Source organism: Monopterus albus, unplaced genomic scaffold (assembly GCF_001952655.1).
Source record: "Monopterus albus unplaced genomic scaffold, M_albus_1.0 scaffold3.1, whole genome shotgun sequence".
NCBI lineage: Eukaryota > Metazoa > Chordata > Actinopteri > Synbranchiformes > Synbranchidae > Monopterus > Monopterus albus.
This window is the reverse complement of record NW_018127883.1, coordinates 7016677-7033953: the sequence shown is the minus strand read 5'-3', so window position 1 is coordinate 7033953 and position 17277 is coordinate 7016677. Positions and strand designations below refer to the sequence as shown.

The window sequence follows — 17277 nt, the reverse complement described above, 5'->3', positions numbered from 1 at the left end:
TACATGGTGAAGTTTAGGCACAGCAGCTACATGGTTATGGTTAAAGAAAAACCCTGGATTTGGATAAAACAGAACTTCAAATGTCATCAGAGATGGGACTTGATCTGGTAGTCTGCGTGAAAGTTTGGCATTTGTTTGACCGATTCATCCGCTCCTTCAGGCAGATTTCCAGTGTTTTTAAAGTTCTGTAGTTCAAAACCATACATCTCCAATAAACACTATGGGTACATATCATGTCTCTTATAAAATTGTTCCTATGTCGTTGGTCCTTGGTCGACCCAGAAGTTGTTTCAGTCAACTGAGGACATAGGATGTTCCAAGTCTCTTATATCGGCTGGTTGACCATCCTTCATGAAGTCTTTTTGGGTACTGACACACCTCTTTATCAGAAATCAGTTGGTGATTGGATGCTTCAGATGAAGGATCTGACGAAAAGACATCTCATGTCATTAATAACATGTTTGCTAGTGTCCTCTACTGATATTTTCCTCGCATCTTACATGGGCAGGACTAAGACAAGCAAAAGATGCAAGTGAGGGAAATGACATGGCTTATGAAAACCTCGGGATGTACCCAACATGTTAGTTTCCTAATGTTCACTCCAGTACAGTTGGTGGCAGTAATGCACCATTTCGTTGTTTGCCAACTGCCATAAAACACCAAGGAGAAGAACACAAAGAAGGACACTAGGCTGCAATACAATAAATAAATATAAATCCATGTCACAAATCTAGAACTGTTATTCTGACACTAATTAGCTTTACACTGTGGACCAACATAGCTATTCTACATTTTCATGTGAGACCGGGCTGACGACTGTATAGTCACAATAATTTTATAACTATAATGTCAATATCAGTGTATTCCACAATAAATAAGACTTGTTTGATACGTTTCCAGAGAACCTTGTGGCTGCAAAGATGTTAGTCATCCATATACTGTGGTTGCTGCTTTAGAGCTGTAAACTAGTAAACAAATTACCTTTGGATGCAGCAACCTGCTAAGATACAGGGTAGAGGGTGATAAAAGATTTCAGCTTTCAGAAGAGAACAAAGGCAAAGAAGAAAGGAACATAACCAGTTCATCTATGTCTGACCTGACAGCGACAGAGAGCACATTAAATAGCAGGTACCTCTATTATGCTGCCAGAACCCATATCAAGTACTAAACAGCTCATTCACAGGCAAAATAGGAGCTCTCAAACACCCTGCCAACATTACCTAAAATATGACTGCATTTGTGTATGTGTTTAGTGCATGAAATTCTGTCATTCTATTCAAATCAAAATAGCCGGGCTGAAGTAGCAGTCAAAATCTAGGGGCTCAGATTATGCTGATTTCAGTTCTTCTCTTTTAAAGACCTGTCATAGTAATAGTTAGCAGTGGAGGTGCTTCCCAAACATGCAATAATCCAAAGAAAAAAACTCACTAATCAATCAAAAATATAATAGCACAGGGGCTAAGAGAGAGAATTTTGTTCTTGCGTCATTCCGGGTTGAGCTTTCATTGAAAATAATGGGTACAGGTGTTTTGATACAGGTTACAGGCTGCCCATGTGAGGTGCCCTTTGCTCTACTACTTTTAAAAGCCAACCAAATAGAGAAACCTTCTTATATCAGGTCAGGCTATCTTTTGTTAGATATATCTGACTGTCACCTAAGTGGTTTCCACCTACATTGTTCTAAAACATCGGCTATATATAGGTCAGAGCTTACTGTAGGTTAGAGACAGACATTGAGATATGACTGACAGAAAACAGAGGTTGAGGAGGGATTTGCTTACCTGCCTTGTGTACCTGAGAGACAGTAGAAAGATAAACTTCAGGTATCTATCTTCTGGAGCCTCTTGACTGTCTGCCTGTTTGCTAATACATTTAGGCTATCTACAGTATGTGCTCTATTACCGCGCTGGTCTAAAGTCAGCTTTACACTCTTGTGTGCATCATTACTACATTATCAAAGGCAGGATTCCACTGTACTGCATATCTACTATAGGTAGGCGTGAGTGTGATGACTGGCAAGAGGATGAAAAAAGATTTAATTAAAAAATTTTTACAATTCTGAAACGCAACAAGTCATGAGAAACTATGTAAGTATGGATAATAGCTATAAACCTTGAATAAATACTGTACAAAATATTTGCATGCATGTCTACGTGTGTAGGATAGAAGAGAAACACAGATATTTAAAGGCAGAAAAAGAAGCAGGAGAACAATGTAGAGAACAGGACAAAACTGTGTGTGGTCAGGGACAACTTAGGAGGAGGTGGCACACACAGAGCAGTTAGAGAAGTTGTTAGCGCTGGCATTTGATATTATCACAGTGACACTGATAGAGAAACCCAGTGGGGGAGTATGAGGGTCAAGAAGCTGGGGAAAATATGTGTGTGAGTGAGTTGTTTTGGGGAGGGTTGTTCTTTAAGCCATGATGGTCCAGTTGCTTAGACAGCAGCTCTGTACAGATGCACCTCTGGCAAAACATTTTGGTTTGTCGATCGAGAGAGGACTACCTGTTGCGCGTAGGGAATGTGAAACACCTCTCCCACATTGTGGGCTCACTTCATCATTTCATCCAATAATGGGTTTGGGTTGTGGCCCATCTGCTGTTCTATCAAAACATTATTTCTGGTGATAGTCGTCACTCTTTGTATCCAGTCTCTGCTGCTGGCTGCCTGAGTGTGTGGATGCTATAAATCTGGTCAGCTCATTAGCACTGACAGAGGGAATGCTAGCAGCCCACCTGCTCCCCTTCACCCTCTTTATGGCTCTACAAATTAAAACAACATTTACGCACACCCTCCCCCTCTCACTCTACTCCACTGCTCACCTTGCCACTCACATTGCTTCATCTGGTCACTTCTGAATTGCATCAGCCACATCAACATACCACTGTTTCAACAACCCTTAAGCCCTTTATGTTGTTTCCTTTCAGCTTCTCCCAGTCTGTTTTGTGACACTTTGCTTGTGTTAAATCTCATTATGTGAATCCTTTTTCTTTCTGTCATCACTCCTCTTTTAATTTTACTGCAACGTCATCCTTCACATCCATCACCCTTTCCATCTTTTGCTCTGCGTGCTAAAGTTCAGTAACACGATCTAGTAGTGCTGATGGCATTCTAACCCCGAGTTACTGGGGCATGTCCAGTGAGTGACAGCGTGATGGAATGATGTCGCAGCATGTTTGCCTTGCCCGCTAGAGGTCTGTTAGGGTCACAGAGGTAATGAGGCCATAAAAATGCAGGTAATGAAAGTTGTGGGGAAACAAGATAAGGTAAAGAAAAGGGGAGAGGAAGGGGAAACAGGGTACAATAAATAAGAAACTGACTCCTGAACGAACACAGTTTCTAAAACTTCCACTTTAAGTGAGGAAGAAGGCTGGAAGGCTTTAATGAAGAGTTCTCTGTGCACAGATTGGACAATGTGCTGCATTGTTATTGCAACACAGTCATAAAAATATGAATGAATTTGCTGTGTCTCATTTATCAAGCAAGGCACACAAACAAATAACTTCACTGAGATTTCTGGTAAAACACATCCCACCTGCATTAGTCTCAAACTGTGATTACATACACAGTGTCTGCATATTTCATTTAGTTTTATCTCATTATTGCGGTCTTCAACTATTTCCAGTTTAAGGAAGGAGTGCATGATACTCACTGCTGTACAGTATCTAGTGTTTCAAGGAATCTGATCTATTGTCACATCCCACTGCCTCAAATAAAAAAGCTTACATTTTGTTAGCACTAGGAGGGCAGGGCTGACAAACAGTAATTCACTGAGTGATGCTAGGAAAGTAACAGCTGAGGGTCAAACACAGCTCTGTTTAATGGCTTTCCAGAGGCTAAACTGAAGCCTATTGTTTGCAGAGCTTGGAAAGTCTGTATGTGGACTATAGGTGAGTCCCACACAACTGAGCATTGGTTGCACTGGCCTGAGAAAACCTTCCCTGGTGGGTGGTTTAAACAGTCCTTCTTTCTCCCATTTATTTGCCTGACTTGGATTGGGGAGAGAAAAAGCCAGTGGCTTTGAAGATTTGGTGAAGACTCAGAAAGGGGTATGTGCTCAATATAAACACAACAAAATATGTGGATGTGTGTGTGGATTTCAGCCTCTGTTTGAAGTCCTCCACTCCACTCTGGCAATTACTTCATATCAAGGATTAGATGAGGGAGAGGGCAGAGAGGAGAGCGAACGATGGAAAGACGTGAGAGCTGAGGAAGGAGCTAGCAGATTCAGAGAGAGGACAGAGGAGAAAAGAGATTGAGGTCCCTACTGCAGTTAATGTTTTTCTTCCCTATAAAAGACGCTGTGCACACTCTCTAAACATGAGCTAGAAGACAACTTAAAATCGTGGCAAGATCACAGGTGCAGCAAAATGCAGCTATTTCCAGGGCAGAAGAGACCGAAAAGCACCATGAATAGTTGATGATCACCATATGTAGCCGCCATGCAGTTACTACTGTTACACTGGTCATAGGATTGAGGTGAATTTCCTGTTTTCTCTCCTCTTCTTAAATTCCAGAAACAAACCACTGTCATCCAAGGCATTCTGCATCTTCCTCTCACATTCATATGTGAGAGGAAGATGCTCTTTGAAAAGTCAAGTTTTTCTGCCTGCATCTCTGTTTTGATGTTCATAAAACAACAAACAATATAACATTTGTTTTGCATAAGATGAATTACTAAGTTAATAACATCTGTCATCCTTACCTCTGGGATTTGGACGGTATAAGGCTGTCCATGGAAGGTAGGCGCATTATCATTTACATCTCCAATCTGGATATTTACAGTGTCTCTGACCACCTGGGGGAGGAAATACCTTGGTAAAATGGCCACCTCTGCACATTAATGACAGAACTGTAGTCAATGAAAATGTGTTTTAGCCACATCAAGCCAAGAGTCAGTGTGTGTGTGTGTGTGTGAGGGGTGGGGGAGACAAGTGTGTGATAGATTACCCCGCAGGGGAGAGTAGGTTGAATGTCAGTTTGTTTCAGCAACTAAACTACACAGAGACAGGTGTCAGAATGATTAGATATGAGAAAAAGAAATAAAAGTGAGAATGAAACTGAGAGGCAGAAAGAGATGGATTGAGAGAGAGGGTCTCTATGTGACATGAGGTCAGGCTATAACCTGGTGTCAGCCTGTGATGGGAGGTGTCCTAACTGTTATCACAATGCAAATCTGTTTCTTACCTCTTGAATGTCACTCACGTAGAAGACGACCTGCATCTCTGACTTGGTCTGGTGGAGGCAGAGACACACATCAGCACAAATTCTGCATTAACATATGGTGCAAAGGAACGGTGCGAGAAAAGCAGAACAAGACATAGAAATGCCTCTGAACTCAGCCCTTTCTTCTTCATTACTCTACCCTGAAGAGTATTGCACTTTTCACTGCTTTCATCATTGGATAATTTACATTCCATCTCTTACTTTCAAAACTGTTGAATGTCTTGTCTGGTACGTAGAGCATTTGCTTTGGTAATGTGCATGCATGTTCGGTGCTTTTACCTCACGGTCGAGCTGCTGTCGAAGCCAGACCACGCCAGTTTCTTGGTTCACTGAAAAATACCTCATGGCCTCTTCTCCTGAGATCCCAAACATCAGAGGCTCCCCCTCAGGATCAATTGCCTGCAGCTGGGCCACTGATGAACCTGCCAGACAGAGTCCAAGGTTGTGGTCAGTCATATACAATGACATTATATCTATGTACTATGCTCTCTTTCTATTCACAGAGGACATAAATTAACACACACACAGCTTAAATGTAGACACATAAGGATATAAAGTATGACTGTGTAGATATGGTGTGATTCTGAGGATTATCCAAAGTTGCTAATATAAGAGCTGTACAATGGCTCAGTGTCAAAATGTTCTGGATTGGTCAGTTTACTCCACTTTCCATCCATCTTGAAAGAAACCTGAGTCAATGTCCCCATTGTCAAGGTAAACATGATATAAACACACATTTGAAACCAGAAACGTCTTTGTGCATGTTTGTCCTTTGATGCTGACTTCAAGCAATGTATGGTGGAATAGGCTTCATCTTAAATAGAAATAAAAAGGTGCTGAATATGAGCACAGGACTAGCATGCATTCATCTTCTCTCTCTCCTTGTAGGTACTTTCCCAGATCATACTCTCCTAGACTCTCCCAAACTAAATCAAGCCTGTCACTTGCACACCAAAATGCTTAACACAACAACCAATTAGGCTTCACAATCACACACCCCTCTCATTTTATTAATACACCTCATTTTCCTATGAAAAGGTGGTAAAAATGACTAATTAATATAACGATTTATGAACCCCTCTCATTGCGTGTAATGAGATTTATGCAAATTCAGCTGCTTTCAATATGAGTTATAATTTGGTGGAAGACGGTGCAAATTAAGCATTTTACCTCATAGTCATCAATAATAATAAAAAAAAAATTTCCCCTCCTTCTTCTGGACCTCTCGACTGTGGAGGATTTGTCTGCTCTCTGCGGGTAGACATACACTCAAGGATAACAAAATGCTCATTTGAGAATAACACTAGGTATGAGAGCCACAGTCTTGTGGAAGATTAACTCTTACTCTGGAAATAAGAGGCAAAGACCAACGCATTAAACATCCATTCATCCATTATCTATACCACTTATCCTGTAGAGGGTTGCAGACGGCTTTAGCCAGTCCCAGTCGACATTAGACTGGTTGCCAGTCTATCAACAGGGCTGACACAGAGACAAACAACCATTCACACCTACAGGCAATTTAGAGTCACCCAACCTAACCTGTATTTCTTAGAACTATGGCAGAATGCTGAGGTACCTGCATACATCAGTGACTTTTATTCTATGTTGTAAATACTGAAGACATCAGAACTATGAATAATGCATATTGAATAATGTAGTAAGCAAAAAAAGTTTAAAACAAAACAATTTCATATTCATATAATTTTTTTAGATTCCTCAAAATAGCCAATGTTTACAGTACCTTGATGACAGCCTCACACACGACTGGGAATACCTTAACCAGCTTCAGGAGGTAATTACATGAAGTGGTTTTCAGTTAACAGGTGTGCCTTATCAAAAATTAATTGCTGGAAAATATTAGCTTCTTAATGCATTTGAGACCATCAGTTGTGTTGTGCTGAGGTGTTTGTATCCAGTAAACAGCCATATTCAGCTAGTGTAGTAATCCATATTATGGTAAGAACCCCTCAAGTAAGTAAAGAGAAGTGACAGTTCTTTACTTTTAGACATGAAGGACAGACACTTCAGAAAAAACCAGAGCCCAGGAGGAAGAAGAGAATTGCTCGGGCCAAGAAACGCAAGGAATGGACAACAGACAAATGGAAATGTGTACCTAAAATACACCTTCACGCTATGCAAGGGCTATTTGACCAATAAGGAGAATGATGAAGTGCTGCATCACATGACCTGGCCTCCACACAAGTCCTCCAACCTAAACAACACTGTATACTGCTAATCTTCTGGTTAGGAGGCAACCTGCTTTACCTCCTGAGCCACAGCCGCTCCAGTGGCACTATCATGGAACACTTAAACACACTGTTATGGTTATTGAACAGTCATGGTTTGGTTAGGTTTAGGCACAAAAACAACTTGGTCAGGTTTAGACTGTGGTTTGGGTTAAAATAACTACTCTACAGGCCCTTTGTTATCATGATTACAAAAATAAATATGTGGAATGTAGTGCAATGGTCATGGATCAACAAAAAAAAAACATTTCACAGTGGAACCTAATAGCAGTCTTCTGTAGGAAAGTCCTGTGTTTTCTGATCAATCCATCCAACCCAAACTCCTCTCGAAGTGGATTTTGTAACAGTATACTATGTCAAATTACCTCCATAACTTGTGCCATAATTACCACAAGCACTAGAAATCACTGAACAATAACACATAATTGGTGGGCTTAATAAGCTGCTGGTACAAATGACCCATGGATTTTTTTTTTTCCAATAGGGAGAAGATCTTCCTCTACAGTCACCCAACCTAAACCTTACAGAGATGGTTTGGGATGAGTTGGGCCACAGAGTGAACGTGTTCAGCATATGTGAAAGCACCTTGTATTTGGAAATGTTCTGGTGACTACTGGTGAAGCTGGATGAGAGAATACCAAGAGTGTATAAAGCTGTTATCAAAGCAATAGACGGCTAATTTGAAGATTCTAAAATTTCATACTGTTTATACTTTTTCGCCTTCTATGCAATTCCATGCACGTGTGTTATCTCGTAGTTTTGATGTCTTCAGTATTAATCTGGAAAGATTCTTTGCTCAGATTAAAACAAAGTATGCAGTTTGGTGAGCTGGACTGGAATGTCTAATAATAACAATAATCTAGAATATTCCAACTTCTACTGAATAAGTATGTAGTTTATTACTGAATTTTTTTTGTCATATGTTACACACACATCATGAGTAAGTACCGAGATTTGGTTTGGGTTAACTTTTAATTCATTAGGACTGTTTAAGATCTATTTTTCTTAAAAGGGTTAGATTTACAGTTAGAATAAACCGAATAAAGGAAAGTTGAAGGTCAAGGTTTGGTTAGAACATTGCTATAATCGCAGACATTTTTCAATAGTACTGTATGGAGTGTGTGCGCGCTTGTCTGTGTATAGTGAATCCTTCTAGTGCTTATCTGTAACACTGTTACACCAAGCCTTTCCCCTGACAAATGATGCTATTTAGTAGCAAGTGATGCCAGTATTACTGTTATGAATGATACAGTGCACATTAACATTGCCACCCCACACTCTGTAACACGGCTCACATGAGAAGAGTGATGGGTTGGAAGAATCATATCTCTACTTCACCTTTCTCCCTCCTACAGTCCCCTGAACCTCTCTCTGCAAACTCAAATACTGAACTTCCACTTTTACATCTTTGTTCAGACAATAGAGTCAAACCAAAACAGCCAAAGCTGAGCCATCTGTAACAGACCAAGGTGAGCATATGACGAGAACCGAGAACTGAAACAGAACATTTGCCTACCATGCTGACCTGATAGACTGAGATGTGTGTCCTCTCCTGAGCGTTAATGCAAGATTTAAAAAACAAAATACAAACAAAACTCAGACTGTGCATGTACAGTTATCTGGCATCTTGCTTATCACAGTTTTATTTAGTCTCTAAAAACCCCAGGCTCAAGTTGAACTGGTTTCATAAGATACTTCAAAAAATAAAAGTGTGAGAGAGAATGGACAACTTAAGTAGCTCTATTAAATGTAATCTAAAATTTTTAATTGGTAGAAGAAGCTAATGAATAGTGGTTTTGTTCAAAATGGTTTATCTGTGAGGCCACACAGGGGTAAATGTTGGTAAAATACAGTATTGGAAGCATTAAAGTTTAATTAGAGGTGAAGAATGGGTGAGCTAAAAGTGTGAAATGTGAACAATAAAGAGAATGGTAGTATATGGAGGAAAAAAAACAAAGATTTGTTCAAGAAGGTAACAAATACACTCCATTACCATGAGCCATTCTCCCAAAGTTAGAGTAGGACTCCTGCATTAAGACAAAGCATCTTTGCTTCACTGTGACAGGGCTGAAAAACAGATGGCCATAAAACATACAAAATGACAAAACCTATTGAGGCAGGCAACTAACAGAGAGGAGGAGGAGAGGAAGAAAATTAGGAAGGCTTGCTAAACTATACACAACAGCATCCGCATGTTTTTCTCAGCCCAACCTTTTAGAAAAGGAAAAGGGGCCAGTGGGGGCACTAAATCAGCTGCTGGAGGACATCAATCCCAGATGGATCAATAGGAATCATGCCATGTTAGATGGGCACTAGGCTCAGTCCTGCCCTGGGGCCACAGGCTTGAGAAAGAAAAGGGGCTATAGACCAAAGCCCTGTTCATTATGTTGGTGACATCTCTAGACCTCTCATTTATCTGAGAGCTGATTCACTGGGACAGCCACTGTCAGGACTGCAATTTCAGGCATGTTGTGAATTATAGCTTTGAATTTTATGGTACATGGCGGCTTAACGGGTATATGGGTAATGTTCAATATGCTCCCTACTAAAGCAGGGGCAGATAAAAGAAAAGATGAAGTCACCTACAAAACAAAAACTGACTGTGGAGGACAGGGCAGAGAGAGAATCTTGATATTTACTTGCTCTGTGTAAATACTTGATGAACTCTCTCAAGGTAAGACCAGAGAGCCTCAAGGTTGAAGTCACGCAATCAGTAAGCTGATGAGTCAGTATGATGTTACCACACTGTCTATGCACCAACAAAGCAAATCTTCTAGCACATCAACAACGTCAAGCGGAAGTCACGCCACCTCATATCAATCACTCCCATCAAAAATTCACACAGGCAAATACTATGTTCAGCTAACTGGCGGTGTGAGGTCATTCAGTACAGTCCCTGTATTTTGTTCTTTGCTTTAAGGTGCAGCATGTGTCACTTTATATATTACCAAGTGAAGAGAAATTGAACAGAAGCAGTAATTGAAAGCCTTTACATCTGACACATAGATGAATTGTGGTTATGAGACTGTGACGCAGAGCTAAAATGTTGTATACTGTCTAAGCATCAAATCCATTAGGCTTGGAATAACAGGCACAGTGCTAAGGAGCAAGCTTAAAAAACTTTAAAGAAACGTAGTTTCTTTAAAGTTTAAAGTTGGACGTAGTTTTAGGTAGAAGATGTTCACCTCTCACCCAAGAGGCTTCATCAGTTCTGCCTGACTAGTGGTGAGCAGGAGGTATTTATCCCGCTGGGTGGGGTTTCCGTTCTTTGGTGGCCAATAACATCCTCTATCAATGTTAGGGTAGTCGTTAGGGTCCGGTATTAGTGAGAGTCATTACCTGTCTTTGAGCTCTCACATGTGGACCGACACTTACTGTCCTGGTGTGAATTAGGGTCGAAATGTTTTGGTATAGATTTCAAACCAGAGTTGTAGATGGATGACTGATGAAGTCTCTTGGATGAAAGGTGAAACATCTTCTACCTAAAACTACATCCAGATGCTTTCTTATAAGTTTCTTCAGCATACTATGACCTGGATGATGTTGCAAAAGGGCAAGCATGTAAAAACATGTCCTGATCATTTCTGTTTGCCATTATAGTAAAATGAGTGCTGTTCTTGCACACTTTTGTTACATAAAGTGTTATGCATGCTTTATTGTTATGCAAGGACAATAACCTCAGCCTCAACATGGACAAGACGAAGGAGATGATAGTGGACATGAGGAAGGAGAGGAGATCTCATCAGCTACTGTTCATCCAGGGGCTTAAAGTGGAGAGGGTGAGCAGCTTCAAATACCTGGGCGTCCACATCAGTGAGGACCTCACTTGGACACTTAACAACTGCAAGCGCCTGCAGAGAGTGGTAAAGACTGTGGAGAAGATCACCAGGACTCCACTGCCCTCTCTGCAGAGCATTTACCACCACAGGATGTGTAGGAAAGCTGCCTCCATCCTCAAAGATCCCACCCACCCCCAGCATGGACTGTTCACCTTCCTACCCTCTGGCCGGAGGTTCAGAAGTGTGAAATGTAGGACCACTAGACTGAAAAACTCTTTCTTTCCCTCTGCCATCAGACTCCTAAACAGCTGAGGAGTTCGTTTCCAGGAAATATGTCACGTACTGTCGACCTGTACTGTTTACATTCTCAGTTTGCACATGCATAACTGCACACTGACTGTTGACTGCTGCATATGCTGCTCCCATGCAGCATACATTCTCTGTTATATTCTTTTATTATACTGCTGTATTTGCTGCTTAAAGTGCCTTAGATTTTGTGTTACTTATTTATCTGCTTTATATTTCACTTGTATTTTGTGGCATTCATGCGGACGGCAAAGTAAGAATTTCATTGTACAGGGAAACACGTTTCCTAACTGTGCATATGGCAATAAACACTTTGACCTTGACCTTGATGTGTTGTCACCTGTTTGAACAGTTGCACTGAAAGAGCTGTACAGTCATACACTGATGCACCTCATGCAGAAATACCACTTTATTTTTGTTAAAATGAAAAACGGGAGTATGGCTGTTAACTGTGGTCTCTACAGTGCAAACACCATAATAAACTTCTCAAAAAAATGAAGGAAATGCAATCACACATTGGATCTTGATAAACAAATGATTCAAGTTGAAAACCTTTAACTTAATGTACATTGTATAACTGGTTCAGAACAAAATGACGGTCAATGAAAACCAAAATCATCAGCCCATGGAGGCTGTACTCAAAATCAAGAGTAAAACATTGAAATCACAGGCTCATCCAAGTTGTGTGAATTTCACCACAGTAACTCATAATGTGACTCAGAAGTGTGTTTGGCTCCCCAAGTGTCTGTATGCGTTCCCGGAAGCGTCTGTGCATGCTTCTGATGAGTCGGCAGATGGTGTCCTGGGGGATCTCCGCACAGACCTGGATCAGGGCATCAGTATGTTTGGCTCCCCAAGTGTCTGTATGCGTTCCCGGAAGCATGCTCCTGATGAGTCGGCAGATGGTGTCCTGCGGGGTCTCCTCACAGACCTGGATCAGGGCATCAGTGAGCTCCTGGACAGTCTGTGGTGGTACTTGGCGGCGTTGGATGCACCGATACGTAGTGTCCCATAGCTACTAAATTGGATTTAGGTCAGGGGAACATGAGGGCCAGTCAATGGTACCAATGCCTTGGTCATCCAGGAGCTGCCGACACACTCTGGCCACATGAGGCCAGGCATTGTCCTGCACCAGGAGGAACCCAGGGCCCACAGCACCAGCATAAGGTCTGACAATCGTTCTGAGGATTGAATCCTGGTACCTCACAGCAGTGACATGGAGGTCTGTGTGGCTCTCCAGGGATATGCCTCCCCAGACTATCACTGACCCACCACCAAATCGGTCATGTTCAATGATGTTACAGGTAGCATAACGTTCACCACAGCATCTCCAGACTCTTTCACGTCTGTCACATGTGCTCAGTATGAACCTGCTCTGATCTGTGAAGATAACGAGGCACCAGTGGTGGACCTGCCAATTCTGGTGTTCTCTGGTGAACACCAGTCGAGCTGCACAGTGCTGGGCTGTGAGCTGCATGTAAGTATTAATCTGGCAGGATGCAGCTCCAAACCAGAATCCTTTACAGCCAGACCATTGTCTGACCCCAAATGTTTCAGTCTATCTGCCTCAAATGAACCACTTTGAGGGTAATTTACAAGTTAAGTTCCATCAGAGGATTTAAGTCACTGTTTCACGCTGATCCTTTTAAGAGATCTCTTGGGGGCACATGCATTAACTTGCACCCTCACCTCGAGTCAAACACAATATATTAAACTTTATTCTTTTCCTTTATAAATAAAATGGAAATGGGTTGAAATCAGTTCATTGCTTTCTTTGCCCATGGTGCTGTGTGCTGCATATATGGAATCAGGTTGCTTCTGGGTAACCAGTTGGATGTGGAAATAAACCCAGCAGATCTACTTGGAATGACAATAGTGCAGTGACCAGAAACTGTGTTTGGACCTTAATTTCCATACAAAGAGAAGCGTGTGTTCAAGGAGCATCTTTAATAGTGAGGAAAAAAAAGGACACATGCTTATAGTTTATTTCCCAGAAGGATGAAGCAGCCACAGAAAATGACAGTAAAGCCTTTTCCCTCAGGGGGGTCAATTAGACAGCTAGCAATAAAATAAAGATGGAAACAAAGAAAAAGCTCACAGAATATTTTTGCAAGACTTTGTGCCACAAATAAGTGAAACATTCTCAAAGTGACATGACAGATGAGTAAAATTTACTTATTAAACAATGGGTAAGAATTACTAAAATTCCTCAAAGGAGGCAATATCTGTGTTAGATAAAGCTAATGCATCACACAGAAAACCTTACGTTTTAATAACTTCTTTGAAAAAAGGCATTCACCACATTATACCTAATTTTCTTGTCATTTATCCTTTCCCTATTTTCCACTGGCCCTTTCTCCTTTTTGTGAGTATGCATGTGTGTGTGTGTGTGTGTGTGTGTGTGTGTGCGCGCACATGCATGTGAGACATCAATAACCGTGATGAGTAACAGAGCTGAAGACAAATAGTGCCTAGAGTCTGGCTTTAAGTGACTCCTGTGTTTCAACAACACACACCACGAGAGTCCTTGGGAGGCTGTGTATTAATCCAACAGATTTATGACTAAATCTGTCATGGATGGGAGGAGAACACCCTCTGCCCTTGTTTTTAGTCATTCCTGAGAGAAATACACACCTCCTGAACCCCACATCCTAAAGGGTTGTGTATTAATGGCCTTTGAGTGAACAGAGTGTATATACTCAGAGTACATACAGTATATAAGGTGTGAAAATACTGTATATGTAGGCAAACAGACACACACGTGGATGTAAACATTTCCTAAAGGTCATTTGGTATAAATGAATGCAAGCACGTCTTGCTCAGTAAGCTTTTCTTAGAGGTGGAAAGTAAATATATTTACTCAAGTACTGTACTTAAGTAAAACTGAGGTATTTGTACTTTGACTATTTTCATTACCTGTTACTTCATACTTCGACTTCACAACATTAGAGAAATATTTGGCACTTTTTATTCACTACATTTAGTTGATAAATTGTTACTTTTCAGAATGAGATTAATGTAACAAAATACTGTTTAATCATAAGACTCCACTGATCCATTGCGGAAAATTCAGAAGTTCAAAAATATGGTTTTGCACCGCAAAGAATATAGTAGTACATTTGGTTATCAGAGTGTAATCTAAGTTGTCTCTGCTGTCCAGATATGACATTTGCCCTGCATACAATGAGTGATTCAGCTCACTTGAAAGTGGACTGAGGATGATTAGTCACTAGGCATATGAGTGGATGTCTGGCTCAGGGTTGGCTTTCTACAGTAATACACCCAAAGGGTGAAATGATGAATACACTGAGTGGCAAGGCTGTGACTAACCAGTCACACTGCAACAGACCAAAGCTTGTGAAGGACATTAGTAAATGGTCATCACATGCATTGGTCACTGCAAACTCACACTCAGGTCTGTTCACCCTGTGATCACACAGGAAAGTTCTTTGCTCTTGCTTTTTTACTCCATCTCATCCCAGTCTTGCTTTTATCAGCTCTCTCTCTCTCTCTCTCTCTCTCTCATGTTTGTCAACCCCTTGTCATGCCCCATCCTGCTTGTGAAGGCTAGACAGAGCGATATGAGCAGTGGTGATTGGAGCGGACAGGTGGCTATGTGCTACTGGAACTTTTGGAGCGACGGCTGAGCTAGTCTGCCCTGTTGATGTCATAAAACCGAATACCTGCCCCCAAACACACATGCACACATGCACCCAACAGCGCTCCTCCTGCCAAGCATGTCGATCTACACTGGCACTCTGTAATGCCTGTCCAATTCCTTTGTTTTCTTTGTCTTTATGCCATGCTCTTTTCAGCCAGTTTTTGCTGCTCACCTCATTTTTAAGTCCTGTTTTTACTCTATTTGCCTTTCTCTTTCACCCTTTCTACACTCCCTCCATCTTACACTGGCCCTCTGTTGACCTCACCAGGGCTGTCTATTACCTGAGAGTGAGCTAAATCATTGTCAGGTAATGGAACATGCCACCTTCATTGTAAATGCACACTGACTAAAACAAAAGCCTCTGCCTTTTGGCCTTTTCACTCTGTTTACATGTTTATCATTTGGCCCATGTGTTACTGAAATATAGCGCTGATGTTTCTGTCAACCCTGCAGATGGAGATCAGGATGTTGGGGAATGGCAGGCGCCAGGGTCAAGAATGAGACTGTGGCAACTTAGAATTGACTCCTGGTCCTAGCTGTCATTGCAAGGGAGAGTGTGGAGTATTACCTCAAAAAAAGACGGGCTCCTTTCCTTGACAAATATAGCTATAATGAAAGCATGAAAGTTCCGAATGTATCTGTAACACACAGGGCAATTTAACAGTGATTATTCCCTTAGATTATAATTCTATTCTACTGTTTGTTAGTCTCATTTCTTCCTCCAGTTTTAGTACAGTTTATTACTAGCATTCATTTACAATGTCACCACATCTCCTTAAGAGCAGAGAACTATCAGGTCTCAATGTTATTCAGAGGGGGCAACACTTGTCAGCTACTTCTGGGGTTATACATCAATCAGCTATAACATTATGACCACTGACAGGTTACGCGAATAACACTGATTATCTCATTATAATGGCACCTGTCAGTGTGAGGGGTATATTATTCAGCAAGTGAACAATCAATCCTCAAAGATAATGATTTGGAAGCAGGAAAAATGGGCAAGTAAAGGATCCGAATAACTTTGATAAAGCTATGGTGGCTGAAGACTGGGGTCAGAGCATCTCCCAGACTGCAAGTCCTTTTGGGTGTCCCTGGTCTGCAATGGTCAGTGCCTACCAAAAGTAGTCTAAGGAAGGACTAACAGTGAACCAGTGACAGGGTTTTAACACTACTATTTTGGCAAGAAAATAGTAACCCAACAGACAATACTTGCCACTGGCACATGGAAGTAGAGAAGCATCACCCTGTTGCTACATGATTCTGTTCCCTTTTACAGATAACTTAGTTATAGCATGCAGGCTTTGTGATCTCTGCTGTAATATCAGTTTTTCTCATATGGTGTAACAGTTGTAGAGTTGCAGGCTACACTAGCATGTCTGATCCTGCTCGAGTCCAGCTTAGCTCAGTATAGCCAACTGACCAGGCCAAGACCAGATGGACTTTAGAGTCACTAGTGCAACTCTATCTTCTTTATTTCTCTCTCTGTCTTATATCCATCTGCTGCACGGCCCTTCTTACCCTCATCCCTCTCTCTGCCAATACTTATTCCCATCTCTCCATAAGTGTATCACTTCCACATCCACATGCTCTGCCAGCTCCCCGTTCCTTCATCCCACCTCTTTCTAGCCTTCTTCCCCTCAGTTCTTGACCCCTTCTCCTTATTTCCTGGCTCTTTTCCTCCCAGCTTCTTTATATTTCTCTTGCTTTTCTACCTTTTCTCATTCCCTATCCCAGCTTCCTTTCTTTTGCACTCACTACTTTTTCTTTCCATTGTTATCAGAAGCGACCCACTTCCTATGAGAATAATGGGTGACAGCAGTTAGAGAGAGACAAGGAGACACATGCGTAAAGAGAAAGAGAAATTAAACGTATGAAAACATGAGATACATGAAGAAGGAGGGCAAAGTAAGATGGTCACTGTGATAAAAGCTTGGCCACAAAAATACTTAAGCTGACCAACAGAGGACTGCAATGCAGTCATGTCAGCGTCTGAAGTGTGTGTGTGTGTGTGTGTGTGTGTGTGTGTGTGTGTGTGTGTGTGTGTGTGTGAG

At 41.4% G+C, this 17277-nt stretch overlaps 1 protein-coding gene across 5 annotated transcripts in view; it reads right to left on the bottom strand.

Annotated features, from left to right (window-relative positions):
- Window positions 1-17277, bottom strand: part of cdh23 (cadherin-related 23) — a 163217-nt gene that overhangs the window by 115690 nt on the left and 30250 nt on the right. For all 5 annotated transcript variants that reach the window (XM_020598914.1, XM_020598881.1, XM_020598898.1 and 2 more), the window contains exons 4-6: window positions 5508-5650; window positions 5190-5237; window positions 4708-4800 (exon numbers count right to left, since the gene is read on the bottom strand). In XM_020598914.1, coding sequence (XP_020454570.1) covers window positions 4708-4800; window positions 5190-5237; window positions 5508-5650 — 284 coding nt within the window. The remainder of the gene's footprint in view (window positions 1-4707; window positions 4801-5189; window positions 5238-5507; window positions 5651-17277) is intronic.